Raw genomic sequence first — 16,046 nt, 5'->3', positions numbered from 1 at the left:
AGTTGCTCAAAGTCATGGACAGTCAAGAGAGAAGAAAGAGAGGTCTGCCAGTCTTATTTTCACTGCACTTGCCTTCTTTCTTTTCATCTATGCCCTCTTCTTGCTTCGAGTCTCTTGAGAATGTCAGTGGAATGAAGGGTTCTCCTCTGAGCCTTTGTGTGTGCCTATGTTCCTGCTGCCTTCACTGAGTGTCGCATATGTCCAAATCCAGTGTCTTCTTTTACTGAAAATTCATCAAAATATCTTTCTTACTATGTGTTCTCATTGCTATTAATGGATTTATTTCATTTTATAGATCTTCATTAAAACAAGATTTGGAGGGGTTTACAAAAGTACTCATGTTATCATCCTGATATAAAAGACTTATATCTTTGAATATTCAGGAAATTGCCTAAAAACTTTATTTGGTTTCTTCATTTTGAGCTAATTGGGGTTTAATATTTGCTAACAGTCCATTACTGCACCCTTAAAAACATAGGTATTGGTAGAAAAGGTAAAAATGTTTGCTTCCCTGACAAGTATAAACATTTAAGAATTTGAGATTTGGCACAAGCACGCACAGCAGGTTAGTCATGGCTTATTTGGAAAAGCAAAGCATGGATTAAGGCATTGGAAAAGATACATTCAGAAACCTCTTTCCAGAGTTATGCATCTAAGTACTATAAGAAGAAATTTAAAAAACTAATTTATTTTCACATAATTTTTTTCTCTATTTTGTATTGTTCTCTTAAGTTAATGTCAGCATTCCCCACTTGGCCCTCCCACACATGCCTTCTCCCAAGTAGTAGTCCTTCTGGGGTCTGGTAGGAAAATAATGTGGGAAGAAAGAGTTCCCACAAAGCAGTACCAACCTTATAGCTTTTCACCTCCCAGAATGAGCCTTTTGAAATATTATCACAGGCATAAGGAGCATGGAGGTTTTGATGTTTTTTTTGGAGTTTCCTATCCAATGTGCTCTAACAGGGCTTATTGGACTCATGCAGTTCCAACATCTTATTGCCAAACATGCACTTAGGTTCACGTGGCATCACCAAGGTCAACAGATCTATGCATCAGAAAAGGGTATAAAAGTGAGTAAAAATAAGGAAAGTGGGAACAAACTAGTGTTTGACCTTCTAAAATCCCTAAACTCAAAAGGAAGGCAGAATTTCACTTAGAGGCCTCTGTTCTTACGTAAGGAAATGGAGGGTGTTAAGAGAGCTAAGTGCCTACATTGTTATAAGGAATGAGGCCAATAGACTCAGTGAAATTCACAACTTTGAAGTGGGTAAGTTAAGTTCATCCAAATAGTATATTTTTATAATATCCTCTCCTCGAAAACTACCTAACGGAGACTGGTAGGACCTCAGGTCCTTTAAATGTTTTTAAAATTAACCATAATATAATGATAATTTTTGAAAATTACCCAGTTTTACCAAGTTATGGCCCATTCCACATTAGGCCAGATCAGATATTTCTGTGCCTGCACCAGCACGTGCCCAGCTCCAGCGTGAATGGCCCTTTTATCACTTAATGGTACCCAAAAAGTACAGAAAAGTATATGGAAAGTTTGGTTTTGTACATTAAACACATCATCTCTAATTAAAGAAAACACAACTCAGTTTTATTACTTGAAAAAAACTTCCCCAACTACTCATGAGTGAGATAATATTAGTAGCTTTATCTTTGAACATGTGGTGAATAATTTAGGGAAGGAAATCTAAAGAATGACTGGACTGCTTTATTTTAAATATAACAACAACATTTAAAGTTTTCATTGCTGTCTCACAGACATTATTTTATTCACTCCCAACAGCATCATAAATAGGTAAGTCAGAATGGCATAATGGCTAAGATCTTGGCATTGGAGTCAGAGAGACTTGGGTTTAAATCTAAGCTCCACATTTGATAATAGCTTTGTTTTCTTGGACAGCTTACTTAGGTCTAATATTCTGTATGCAAAGTGAAGTAGTCAATAATATTTACCTCATAAGATTGTTTGAGAATGGAGTATATGGATGTGACAATTTAATTACAATTTCTTGTGGGCTTTGTGCACAGTCTTGTAATTAAGCCTTGATTGTTGTAGTTATCACTGGGAGGAATTGACCTCCAGGCCAATTGCCTGTGAGAATCAGCTGTGTCTGCAGTGGGAGAACTTCTGTGCTGGAGACACCCCTCTTGGGTAAGACTTGCTTCAATGGAGCTTTGGTGCTCACTGAGTCTGCCCCCTGAGTGTGTCCTTTATGTTTCCACCTAGCTGCAAACTGGATGGTCCCACTCTGACCTCTGGGCTTCCTGGCTCCTGGATCTCTAGGGAGGTGCTAATCTAGCCTTTGCCTGAGGCTATCCAGCAAAAAGCCTCCCTGCAGGGCTTGGGCGGGGCGGGTCCCATGGGATCAACAGGGTGGGGCTAGCAGTTATGGCTGCTCTCAGTCTTGCCCTCAGAGGCTCTGTTTCTCAGTGTCCCAGTAATCACTGCAAGCCCCATGGAGAGAAAGCTGCCCTAGGGTTCTGACTGATGACAGACAGTCCCGCTTTTCCTGTATGAGTCTGGATCCCTAGAGACTCGCCCGGAATTGGAGCTCAGAGCCTGAGACTCCCTCCCAATTGAAAATGACAACCGCACCCTCAGCCGCCAGCCCGCTCTACATGCACTCCTCACCTTAGTATTTTACTCCCGTACTGTGCCTCCTCTGAGTCTCGGTATGCTTTTCTCTTTCCTTCTAGTTGTAGAATTTCCACTCAGCCAGCCTTCCTGTGGTTCTAGATGATGTCCGTTCTGTTTTTTAGTTGTATTTTTGAAGTGGTTGTGCGAGGCAGCAAACTCCGGTGTTTACCTATGCCGCCATCTTGGTTTCTCTACAATTTAACATATTTTAACTCATCATCTACTTCTTCTTTATCATCATCATAATTATTTTCATCATTTCAGAGATCAAGAAATTAAGCCTGAAAGTACACATAAATAAGTAGTATGAACCACAACTAGAAACCAGTTTCTCTCTTTTCTTTGACAAAGTTTTCTTTTTAAATATATGAGTTTTTATCATGCAGTAGATCCTATTAAATGGATTCTAGGGCTATAATAAGTTAAATTTAACTAAGAGAAATTGCATTTAGATATTAGTTGGCATTTTTATATGCTTGAATGAGCTTTGAAAGCATCGTTCTTTCAGTTAAATTTTAAGAAAAGACATAGAAACAGCCTTCCCTGTACAACTATTTATACACTGGGAGACAAATAGCTGGACCAAATTTTCTGTTAAGACTAATTTTGGTTTTCTAATTCAGTGAGCTATTTACTGTGAAGAGATGTTCCAAGGAAACCTAGGTTTATTCTCCAGTTTGGATAGGTAATGATTGTAGTTGATTAATTATCTTAGGTAAGCATTTCTTTTCTTAATCTAGTTTGGAAATGTTTCCAATAAGCAATCATTTTAGGATTCCAGGAATCCTACATTTCTACAGCCATATTAGTTTTCCATTGCTACATAACAAATTACCACAACTCAGTGTCTTAAAAAAAAACAACAACTATGTATTATCTTACATAAATTACCTTATATAAGTTCTGTAAGTCAGAAGTCTGACCAGATGGGCCTGGATATTCTGCTCAGACTTAAGCTGTCAGCCGGCTGCACTTTAATCTGGAGCATGGGGTCCTTTACTAAGATCATTTCTCTTGTTGGGTAATTCAGTTCCACGTAAGTATAGGACTGATGTCCCCATTTTCTGGCTCATTTTATCCCTCTAAGGTGATCCTTTGTCTCTTCCATCAGTGCACCAAATAATTCTGGTGCCCCCTTAAGACTTTCCTTTATTCCTGATTGCACTCTGATACATGATGGTCTTCTCTTCCTAATTACATTATAACTCATGTCCCTAATTATGTGTCAACATATTCAAGAATAGATATATTTGTGTCATATTTCTGTGCTGATATATTGTTGTTCCTCAAATATGCATGCTAACTACTTTCTCTTAATGAGGAAATGATTAAGTCAAAGTCAAAATTTGTTACCGAGAAATACATTCTATAAAACAGAATGACTTGAAATGGCTGTTCTTCATTGATACAACATACCAAAAATTGAAACATTAAATACCTTTGTCTGATATATTTGGGTAAACTCTAATAAAGCTGTCAATTACTTGGCTAATCATAGCCAAATATTTTTAAATCGAATTACTCAGTTCCCTCAATTTTCTCTTCCTCTTTACTGAAGATCCGGGGAGCAGAACACAAATTAGTCCCATATCTGAGTTTACAGAGGAAATATCTGTAACTATATTTATATTAAATTTTGCAATTTTCAGAGGAGTTTTATGTTGAAGAAGAAAGTATCCTCAACAATGATTCATTTTCAAAATTATTCAATAAAATTTCTATGTAGCACTTGGAATTTGGGGGGCATGAATTTATTCTTGAAATTGTCTTTCTCTCCCTTCTATAATATTGTTTTCTTCTGGATCTCTCATATATTTCTGGTCTTATTAGTGTTCATCTTTCTCTGGGTACATGATAGAAAGAGGTGATCTTCAGGATTCTGCCCTTGATTTTTTCCTATCCATTCTTTTTAATATTTATTTTTAACTGAAAAAATTGTATTTATCCTATGATTCTTTTGAATGAATAAAAATTCAGGACCTGACCTTTCTTTGGCCCAGATTCCTATCTCCAGCTGACTGTTGTTCATTCCTGTATATATGCTCCTACTAGCCCTTTAAACTCAATAGTGTGTCCAAATGAGACTTTCATCCCTGCCTTCTTTCATATTTCTCACTTCAGTTAATGGCTTCACAATCCTTTTCGTCAAACAAACTAGAAACTTCGAAAACTTCGCCATTCTTCCCTTATGCTTCATTACCCATCCACTAATATTTCCATATTTCACTTCAAATTTGTCTTTTGCCTGCAATATCCTTTCCATTGTAGAAATCTATCCGTATTTTAGGTCTAATTTAATTAAACCTCCCAGCTACCCTTCATACCTGATAAAAATGAATCAGGTAGTCTTGGAAATAGCCATAGCTTTATGGTTTTTACTTGTGATTATTTTGTATGTACTGCCATTCTTCTACTAGCAACACGTTTCCTTAAGGGCAGAGATTATTCCTGTCTTTTCAATTTAGCTCTGTGCCTTTGGCACAGTAGATGCAAACAAATGTTTCTTGAATTCTCTGTGCCCTTGCATGCATTACAATGTAACTTTCTCAAAAAGCAATACTATTTCCCAAACTTATACATTACTTGAAACAGCATTTTTTATCAAGGAGCTTTCTAAGTTCTTGAGGAAATTACACATTTTATACAGCTTCAAAATTCTCCACTAGGTTGACCAAACAAGGCTGATGATCTGTCTTTAAAATGCCAATAAGTGGCCCAGCCCGAGTGACTCAGTGGTTGAGTGTCTACCTATCAACCAGGAGGTCACAGCTCAATTCCTGGTCAGGGCACCTGCCCGGGTTGTGGGCTCAGTCCCCAGTGTTGGGTGTGCAGGAGGCAGCCGATCAATGATTTCTTTCATCATTATTGTTTCTACCTCTCTCTCTCCCTCTCCCTGCCTCTTTGAATAAATAAAAATATATTTTTAAAATGCCAATAAACAATTCTTAATCAAATCAAAGTTATTAGTTGGTCCTCTGATCATTAGTACAACATGCTCATCTCCTATTTTTGAGTGAGATATTGTTTTTTCAACAGTTTGTCCTGAATTCTTCTTAAATAAACAAAAAATATCTTCATGAATACCCAACAGAAACTAAATATATAGTTGCAGTAGGAAAGCCTTAGATGCTTTAAAAAATATTTTCCCTTTGAATTCAAGAATGAAGTGTATTTTTTATGAATCTGAATACTAATGCTTGATCTTCCATTGTGACGTGACATTATTTCCATAAGTATTTTTTACAACTTTACAGAATATTTTTTGTTCTTCTTGCCTATTTCATGGTCTTCTTTCATAAAAGTATTTTGTGTTTATAACATCTACTTTCCTAGAAATTATATCATGAGCCGAATGCCATTGAAAATATTTTTTTTACCAGTTTTTCTTTTGTTTATGGTATTTTTTTATTATTATTTTATTGCTTAAAGTATTACAAAGGGTATTACATATGTGTCCTTTTTTTCCCCCACCCTTGACAATCCCCTGGCCTCCCCTACCCCCCAGTGTCTTATGTCCATTGGTTATGCTTATACGCATGCATACAAGTCCTTCGGTTGATCTCTTACCCCCCTTTCTCCTGCCCCCCAACCCTCCCCGGCCTTCCCGCTGCAGTTTGACAATCTGTTTGAGGCAGCTCTGCCTCTGTATCTATTATTGTTCGTAAGTTTATAATGGTCTCTATTATCCCTGAATGAGTGAGATCATGTGGTATGTTTCCTTCATTGACTGGCTTATTTCACCTCTTTCCAGGGGTGCTTGTGGAGAGTTCTGAAAGCATCCTTCCCGATGGACAGGCTCCTGTTGACATGTCCTGTCCAGGAGATGTTTGAGATGCTATTCAAAGTAAACTCATGGCCTTGGTTTTCACTTATGTAAGCATCTTGGCTTCAATAAAGTCACAAAATTTTACTTGAACATTTATTTTTAACCCAGCATGCAAATTCACCCTATTTCTTAGAAATCAAATAAGACATACTTTTGTCCTGCTCACTCCTGCTTAAGGAGATCCTGGTTTTTCTTATTTCTTTTAAAAGCAATTTTGGCAACAGGAAAAAGATGAAGCTTGGGACATTTAGTTTAAAATTTCTACTTTGCATTCTTACAAGTCAAAAGTATGTTTGGGGTATCACCGCTGTCATTCCATTTTCCTTAAAAAGTAATGGTTATACTGCTTCCTGGCATTATCTGTAGTTAATGGGCATTTACCTAAAGCTCTATCTTTATTACCACTTTCAATACTGAATTTGTGCTCATATTGTATACCCAAGGTAACAATGAGTAGAATATGTCTTATATGTTTTATTCTACTGAATTGGTGAATGATTTCGTATATACAAGGCAATTTTCACCAGGAAGAAAAATTGGCCTGGGGAGTTTGCTGAGACACACAGGATTAATATGCCCATTAGGTCCATCTGATCTAATTTTGCACTGCCTGGGCCTCTTTCTTGGAGTCTCTGGAAACACTGGAGGGAAGTATCATCAATTGCAGTATATCTGTGCTTGGTCAAGAGTAAGGGATGAGTATTATCTACTCCAGGTTAAATTAATTCATTTATTCATTGAACTGATATTTAAGTAACAGTGATGTGCCAGTCATTAGTAATCAGTAATAAATGACACAGCCTCTATCCTGAGAATCTTGCAGTCTACTAAATAGTATTTTTCCTAAACCATGTTTTACTCCGTGCCTAAAACTATGAAACAAAAAGAAAAGAAAAGAAAAAAAAAAGCTTTCTCCTGACCAAAACAAACTATGTTCTACATCACTTAGCTATTTTTCAGTACCTCTGGGTAAACTAACATTACCCACACAGAAGAATTCCAGCAACTAAAAAATATATATGGTTATTTCACTTGCCACCTCTATTAGAAAAATTGTTGCTGCCCAGGATCCCACACAAGGATGCAGTGGTTGAGCACTGAAGAACTCCAAAGGTCATTGTTTGCATAGATTAGGATGTCAGGACACTGTTGACCTAAATTACAAACTTCAAGGCCAAATACCCTGACCCCGAGGTGACTTTTCAGCCTCTTCTTTCATGGCCTTTCAGGAACCAGAGTTACCAAGTTATTTCTTCATTTCAGTTTCTTCAGTGCTTTCTGAGCTCCTGCTGTGTTCAGGGCACTTCTCTTCATGGGTAATAGAGAGATATAAAGATAAATAACACATAAATGCACCCTTTAATGGACAACATTAGAGTCTAATCATTTATTTTACAGACTCCACATCCCAGTGGAGCCACAAACAAGATTAGTTAATAACTGCATCTCCTTTCTCAGGGATCCCATCTTAACAAATGTGTTCAGGTTGGCCAAGAACTGGCAGTGGCATTTACTTAAAAGCCATATGGAGAATCCGTGCTCGTTCACTAGGTCACTTAGCAAAAATTACTTTTGTCTTCCCTTAGTGCTTCCCCATCTCCAGAGTAGGAGACCAGAAAGACACTAAGCCATTTCCTTATTCTCTGAGGAGCAACCTTGACTTCGTCAGCAAGGTTATGCTGCTGAATAAACTCACATATTTCACAACAAACTGGCTTGAGGACTCGAATGGTGATTGTTTCTCTTGCAGAGTTGCAGTGGCAACATTATAATTAAAACAACCAACATGAAAAGGGTTGGCATTCTCCCATGGCCATCTGTGACTTCTGTGTGCTGGTACTTAGAGTCCAAAGGGGAACTGGATGTTTGCAATGAAAATGAAAGAAAGCATTCTTCTTCTTATGCCTGTTATATTTTCCCCTCTAAAAAACATGGTTAGAAATTATGGTATTAAATAATTTTAAATACCATTGCCGTAACCCATTCATGTATTATATTTAGCACTTGAAATATGAGAATATACAAGTTAATTATAAAATTAAGCCTGCTATCTTGATTCATGCACTCTTTTATTATAGTGCTAACCTGAAACCTTCCATTTTTAATAATATTTGCAGATTTTGATTTTACTATGAGAAATTATGATACATGATCTGACTTGTTTTGATTGTTCCAACATTTTAACACAAGTATTTTTAAAAGAAGTAAAAGTGATTTTTCCCCTTGTAGATGTTACAATAACTGTGTAGCATGATCAGAAAGGAATATGAGATTCATCACTGGAATAGAATATTATAAATAATTTAGAGCATGAATAATAGCTAATATATTAAAACACATAAAAGCATATTATATCGAATCACTTATAATTGCTACTTTTAGTAGGGTAAAAGGTGGTCAGATTTTGGCAATTTTGTTTGACTCAGCTCATAATATATTAGTTAGGAGAGTCTGCACATTCCTGGTTTAATCAAAATGAAAGTGTGTAATAGTTAGCCCTGTGAGTTGGCACTTAAAACCTAATGCTAGTTCTTCTCTCCCTTGATTTAATGTCTGCTTTCAGGCAATTTGACTATGCCATAAGTCTATCTTAAAGTGGTTATGAATGGAAGAAGGAAAACAGTAGTAACTAATTTAGTTACTTAGAGTTAAGTATTTTTGAAAATCCAGAAGTTAGGTTAGAATGACTCAGACTATGAAATAAGCCATGTTTGGGGGGATTATCTACATTTACTTACATGGATGACTCTGTCTCTGATGACCATATAAAATAAATATTTGAAGAGGCTATTAAATGCCTGTTTCCAAATGAGATCAAGATGATATTAAATTTTTGAGAATATCTGCAGATTTTCAGCTGAAGAAGGAAACTGGTTTACCACAGGACAAGTCCTCCTCAGAGTCAGTAGATCTAAGTTCTCACTGAAGTTCAGTCACTGGCTGTCTGTGTGACACAAGCCAGTCCCCTAACCTGTCAGGAAGCATTTTGCTTGTTCACTTGACCGGCAACTCCTGGTGTACATATACATTCACACTTGCTTAGCAGCCGCTCCATGGCATCCAGGAGCCCTCCCAGAGGTCAGAAGCCATTGGCTCAGAAAAGCTCTGTTAGCCCTTCTTGTCTCAAGTTCTAATTCTTATTCATCTAAGAGGAATTAGCAACAATTGAGGAAAAGCAAACAAATTAGAATTTGAAAACATGAAAGTGAGATTCACCACTCAAGCTGATGATTATTTATGAGTTCTTTCTATTTGGTGGCCATCAACCAGTCAGTGATATTGATGAGCCAGGATGTCCTGCTGGTGCTGGCTGCAGCCTGAAGGGAAATAATCCAGATAATTGCTTAATTAGATGATTCTTAAAGAGAGAAGCTGGAACTCCCCAAGAAGCATGGTCCAGAGTAAGCATCTTTTCAACCATATTGCTTCAGTAAAACCGAAGGATGTTGTATGGATGGCCAGCCTCCCTCAGGTTCCATGTCTGCTGCCATGGACATATTCCTTTTAGCTCTTCCCTGGCAGTGGGTGTCAGCATCTGTCAGTTTTCGTTTTCACTGTTAAGTATTCCGGATGATAATTTTCCAAGGAAAATAAATGAACTCTTAGCTTCAAACATTGGAACAGGAGGGTCCTAGCAGGTGTTTCCTATGAGAGGCCATGTGGACAATGGTTAGGATAGACCGTCATGAGTGAGCCTGGGTTTGAATCATCTTATGTCACTTATATCTGATATTTTACATAACGTACAAAGTCTGTAACCCTAGTTGGGTTATTTGAATTTTCCGTAACTCAGTTTGAGCAATTGTAAATCGAGGGTGGTGATAACAGGGTTGTGGTAAGGATTGTATGAGTTAATTTGTGTAAAGTACTTATGCCAATGCTGTGCACATTGTAAGTGGCATATTGCTGTAATTGCAATTTGCTATTATTACGGTCCTTTTTTTCACATAAAAGTTATTATTATTTTTTTTTTTTTGGTTAATCCTAACTGGGTCTTTTAAACTGGTGTTGTGATTGAATTATCATAGCATGGTAAAAATATAACAAAATAAGCAGTGGCTCAGAAATCAAACCACATGCAACACATTTATTTTTTCAGCCAAATCTAGCCAAAGCACTGAATATAATTTTGGAGCTCTAATGACCAATTAATGTATTTTGGTTCCCGTATTCATTTTCTTTTTTCTGTTCTCTGGAGTCTTTATTTTTAGGGCTCTTTCTGTGAGCTGTATGTATGCATATTTAATAATTGCCATTTTTATTCTCTTTATAGTATTAAATATTAAATGTCAGACAGAATACCTCCTTTAATTTCCCTTTGGAGTAATAAAATATTACCAGTAACTTTTTCTTGCGATCTGTGGCAATACTCTTTGTCAAAACAGAAGTACTTAATAAAGTCAGGAATACACCTTTGTAAAGCTCTTAGAATATTACATATTGGAGTAAATGAAATATATCAAAGCAAACATCTGAGAGGTGAATTGATACAGATTTGGTCTTAGGAAGCTCTCATACAACAGTCATTATGAGAAACTCCAATTGCCAAAAAAATGTTTTAACGATTAATTTTAGTGATTTCATTCACAATGAGATTATCAACATGAATAAGAACAATTTATTTAAAAAATCTTATAACCGATGAAGTTTCTGATTGCTCAGCAGACACTTATTCCAAACTCACAGATTTTGACATCTAAAAAACGTTGCTCTGAGTATTTCATTTTACAGCATCAATTTACATATGTAGACCAATGAAGTAACATTAGACTATGAATTCCTATATAATCAGCTTTCCTCACAAAAGGAGCTTCCAGGTATCTCTTAGGGAAAGTGCAGGGGAAGATATTAAAAATACTGACCTGTAGACCACAGACTCTGAGCAAGACAAAGGGCACTGCCTGCAGAGCTGGAGCCAGGTGCTGGAGCATCCTGTCTCCTGGGCTTCACACCTTGGTGCTGAGTATCAGGGAGGTGAAGGGCTTCATGAAGGAGGCTGGGGACGCAAGGAAGGATGAGCTCGTGGGAACTGGGACCCTAACTATTTACCAGCCTCTTCAGCCATGCAGTGCAGCCTAAGGAACTATATCTATTCACAGCATCCTGTGGGACATCATTTGAAAAGCTAAGCATGATGAGGAAATACCCTTATTACCAAGAGGAGCTTTGAAGAATAGTCAATATTTATCTTTCCTTCATGGAGGTTGTTATATTCCTTGTTGACAAGAGAAATTGTGGTAATTTGATTAAAGTTTCTCAAACTCAAAAAAAACCCAAAACACAGGTTGACTTAACCTGGAGAAAAATTTGTTTAAAATCACATTTTTCTTATATTTCACTATATAATATTTGCAATGTTTTTCTGTTGAATTATAGAAATAATTTTTATAATTATTTAATCCATTTGAATTTCTGGAAATAATCAAAGGTATTCTAAATGGTAGTAGAGACGATCTGTAATTTACATTTTGGAGATCATGAGTCAAATCATTTTGAGTTTGTAATTTTAATAATATTAATGAATTTTTATTATAAATTTTTGTTTTTCAAAAATAAAATAATATATATATATTTTTTTATCTCTGGTGGTAATCTAAGAAGGTATTTTTTATATCCATTATATCAAAATTCAAAATTTATGCTAATAATTTGTTCCAAATAAGATGTTTTGAAGAGAAAATCCAAAATTTTGTTTTAGAAATTTGTATTTTATTCAATTCAAAAGAGAAATCTAGGATAATTTACATCATTGTTTTTGGAATATCAATTATAAAAAATTGGAGGGCAAAAACAGTTTGTTAATTTTCAAAATGGATAAGTATTCATCTAAGGTATAATTCCATATTTATATATTTTTTTCATTATTTTCTTTCTTTTATTATTTCTTTAGATATATATTTCTTAAAACTACTTTTCTCTTTTATTTTCCTCTTTACAGTTCAAAACAATATTGCGGTATCAATATAGCTCTGAAAGAAATGCTTTGTGGACTGTTCTCTGGCAGATTAAATCCGTATTTTAGATTTACTTTGAATGACAATATTAAAGCTAATTTAAGTGTCCTATATAATAAAAACCTACTATGCTAAGTGTCCTACTGTTAACTGTTTGGCCAATTGCTATGACACACACTGACCATCAGTTGGCATGTAGAGGCAGACACTTTGACTGGTAGGTTAGCTTGCTGCTGGGGTCCGGCCTATCGGCACTGGGCAAGACAGGCTGGACACACCCTGGAGTCCTCCTGCTGTCCCTCCCTGGGCCAGATTGTGCACCGGTGGGGTCCCTTGGCCTGGCCTGAGCCCTCTCGCAATCTGGGACCCCTCAGGGGATGTCAGAGAGCCGGTTTCACCCGATTCCCTGCAGGCCAGGCCAAGGGACCCCACCAGTGCATGCGTGCACCCGGCGTCTAGGTTTTTAATAAAGAGCTAATTGATAATTATTACAATTTTAAAAAATGTTCATTGACTTTTATCTGCATATAATTATGAAAGATTTTATGGGAGCTACAAAGATATATAAGAGAAAAATCTCAGGCCCCTAGTATCTTATAATAAGCAATGGGCAATCAGACATGATATGACCTACATAGATCACTAGGCCACAAGCTATCTATGTCATGAGACCTATGAGGAGAAGTTGGCATGTAGAGGTGGTTTCTCTATAGAGCTCATCAGGCTATTAGGAGAATGATGGGAGGTCTAACTATCTCTCTCTTTTTGTTAAAAGCTAATAAAGTCCAAGGACTTCCTCACCCATTTACCATCTGTCTATGCTCTTCCATAGACATGTTCACTTCCCTCAGTAAAGGATGTACATGCAGTGAGAATGTACACACCAATGTCCTCTTTGCCACACATTGCACTAACCAAGGTCATTTGTAATATTTTTGTTGTTAATTTCTTGCTCTGTAATCATTATCTTAATTTCCTTAAGGGAAACGCTTTGAGGAGATGCTATCATATCTTTTTTCTAATTGAGACAGCACTTAATTTAATTCTTTTTTCATCTTTCTTTTGGTGAATGTGCCTTAGGGTAGGTACTTGGCCAGGGGTAGTAGACATTTAACATACTAGCACAGATAACATGCACTCTCCACTGTCTGTGTGTTATTATGTCTGATGTTCTTTAACAAGTGTCTTGTTCCTTGCAGGACGGTTCTGTTCACTCTGACTTCTGTGGTTGTACTCGTCATTACAACTGACTGGATCAGCTGGGACAAGTTGAATCGGGGATTTTTGCCTAGTGATGAAGTTTCCAGAGCTTTCCTGGCTTCTTTCATCTTGGTCTTTGACCTCCTGATTGTCATGCAGGTAAGTGTCTTTGTGTTTCCCTCTTCTCATGGAAGCTGTGCTGCGCTTTGTTCTCAGTCTAGCAAACAAACACTATGCAGGGAAAGGCTCCATAAAGCTAGAGGAGGGCATCCTTCACAGTTGCTATTAATGGGGCCTCCTCTGATCATATTTGCAGCAATTTTACCAGGATAAGCAATTAGGTTTTTATGAGAGGGGCACCAAAAATTCATTGAATGAGCATTGCAAAGTGGGCCCCTAGAAACCATACAGCATGGTGGTGTTTCCTGCCAAGGCTTCAGGGGAAACAAAGCAAAACAAAACAAACAAAACACAAAAGACCCCCTGTCATTCAGTAAATGGAAAGCTGCAGAGATGAGGATGATATAGAGCCAGCAAAACGGGAATAAGCAATTGCCAAAGCAACTCAGGGTTTATAGCAGTTGAAATGGAATGATATAAAAATGCTCTTTCGGTTATGGAAATGATCACTTTCTTTCTGGACTCAACAGAGGTCCTTCCATTTTTATGTAAACAATATTTCTGCCCTGCTTAGCAACAGACTGTCTGTACAATAGCATCCTGCTAACCAGTGCTGCTCATGTAATCTTCCAGTGTTAGTGCTTTAGGATCTTAGGAGTGTCCTTTGAATGGGACAAAAAGAGACATTAACTGTTTCTTGGCATTTTATCTTGTTCATTAAATGTCCGTCCATTTACTAGACATTTTTGTGTTGCTTTCATAAGGTAATTTTGTTTTTTTCCCCCCAAGGCATTATGTTATTAGAACAAAGGCTCCATTGCTGAAGGGAAAGTATAGTCCTTTGTGTTCTAAATTTATGTGCGATTTCACAGGATAGCAGATTGGTTTTCTCATTTCCAGAGGTAAAAAGAGACCATTTTAAGAAATATTCTGTAGTGTTTAAATAGAGAAAGAGGAGACAAACAATCTATTTTTTTTATATAATGTAGCTCAAACATTAGGTTCAACATGGTTCCTGGAGTATATAGCTATTTTAACGGGTGCTAATTTAAAAACATCATTGCTTTAAAAATTATTTGAAGATATAAAATTAAATTCTTTGTTGCACCTAAAAATTGATGTATTTATCATTTCTTCCACATAGTGGATAAAGCCCTGGGTTTTGAGTGAGAAAGTATTGGTGGGTTTTATATCTGCCTCTCCTTACTGTAGAACTTCCTCTGGATGTTTATAAGACTGAATTTATAGTACTTATGCAATGATGTATAATACATTGCTTGTTTAAAGGCTATTTTTTCTCTTTCCATCTAATACTCCTAATATACTTCCTTAAGGGAAATATCTGCTTTGGCCAAGTGGCCCACTTGTACCTCTTTGAATCCATCGTAGAGTCAAAGGTATAAGTAGACAAGTGCATCACTGTCTTTTGAATTTGTTCAAACATGTATTTGTGAAAGCAAAAGTTTTCTGATTTCCTACTACCATCCACTACCTCTACCTTATTTAAATAGTTTAAATTATTCTTCCTCTAGTTCACTAAAAGGAGGGACTTGAAGTGGGAAAAACATTACAATGTACAGATATTATCACTCACTCAAAAATTACCTAAAGGAGATAGGTGGAAGAAAGGAAGCATAGTCAGGATTTCTACAGGCGGAATCAGCAGGATTGGGCAGGGGAAAATATTCTAGATCAGTGGTTTTCAACCTCCCTAATGCCGCGACCCTTTAATACAGTTCCTCATGTGGTGGTGACCCCCAACCATAAATTATTTTCGTTGCTACTTCATAACTGTAATTTTGCTACTGTTATGAATTGTAATGTAAATATCTGATATGCAGGATGTATTTTCATTGTTACAAATTGAACATAATTAAAGCATAGTGATTAATCACAGAAACAGTACGTAATTATATATGTGTTTTCCCATGGTCTTAGGCGACCCCTGTGAAAGGGTCATTCGACCCCCAATGGGATCGCGACCCACAGGTTGAGAACCGCTGTTCTAGATGAAAGAAATGGCATGAAAATGTTTACTGACTAGTAAAGTGTTGAAGTGATCAGAGTAGCCAGAGCACCAGATGACTGAAGATAGTTTTCACTGAGGAATATATCATTTTTGCTACAAGTAACAGTAACCTTGCCAAGCTAGCTTAATCCAAGGGGGAATGTATTCCTGTGTCATAGGATGTCCTACAGAATCAGGGGAGGGATGCATTTTGGAGACACATGAAAGCCAAGACTGACGTGTAAGAGGGAACCCAGACCTACCTTTTCTTCTCTGCCTCTCATACAT

At 36.9% G+C, this 16,046-nt stretch overlaps 1 protein-coding gene across 2 annotated transcripts in view; it reads left to right on the top strand.

Moving 5' to 3' along the window:
- The window catches only part of TMEM117 (transmembrane protein 117), a 443,674-nt gene that overhangs the window by 343,171 nt on the left and 84,457 nt on the right, over nt 1-16,046 (top strand). For both annotated transcript variants that reach the window (XM_081084824.1, XM_081084825.1), the window contains exon 6: nt 13,630-13,789. In XM_081084824.1, coding sequence (XP_080940950.1) covers nt 13,630-13,789 — 160 coding nt within the window. The remainder of the gene's footprint in view (nt 1-13,629; nt 13,790-16,046) is intronic.

This window comes from Myotis nattereri, assembly GCF_964212035.1.
Source record: "Myotis nattereri genome assembly, chromosome: 2".
Classification (NCBI taxonomy): domain Eukaryota; kingdom Metazoa; phylum Chordata; class Mammalia; order Chiroptera; family Vespertilionidae; genus Myotis; species Myotis nattereri.
The sequence above is the reverse complement of the archived record's forward strand: the minus strand, read 5'-3'. Positions and strand labels throughout refer to the sequence as shown.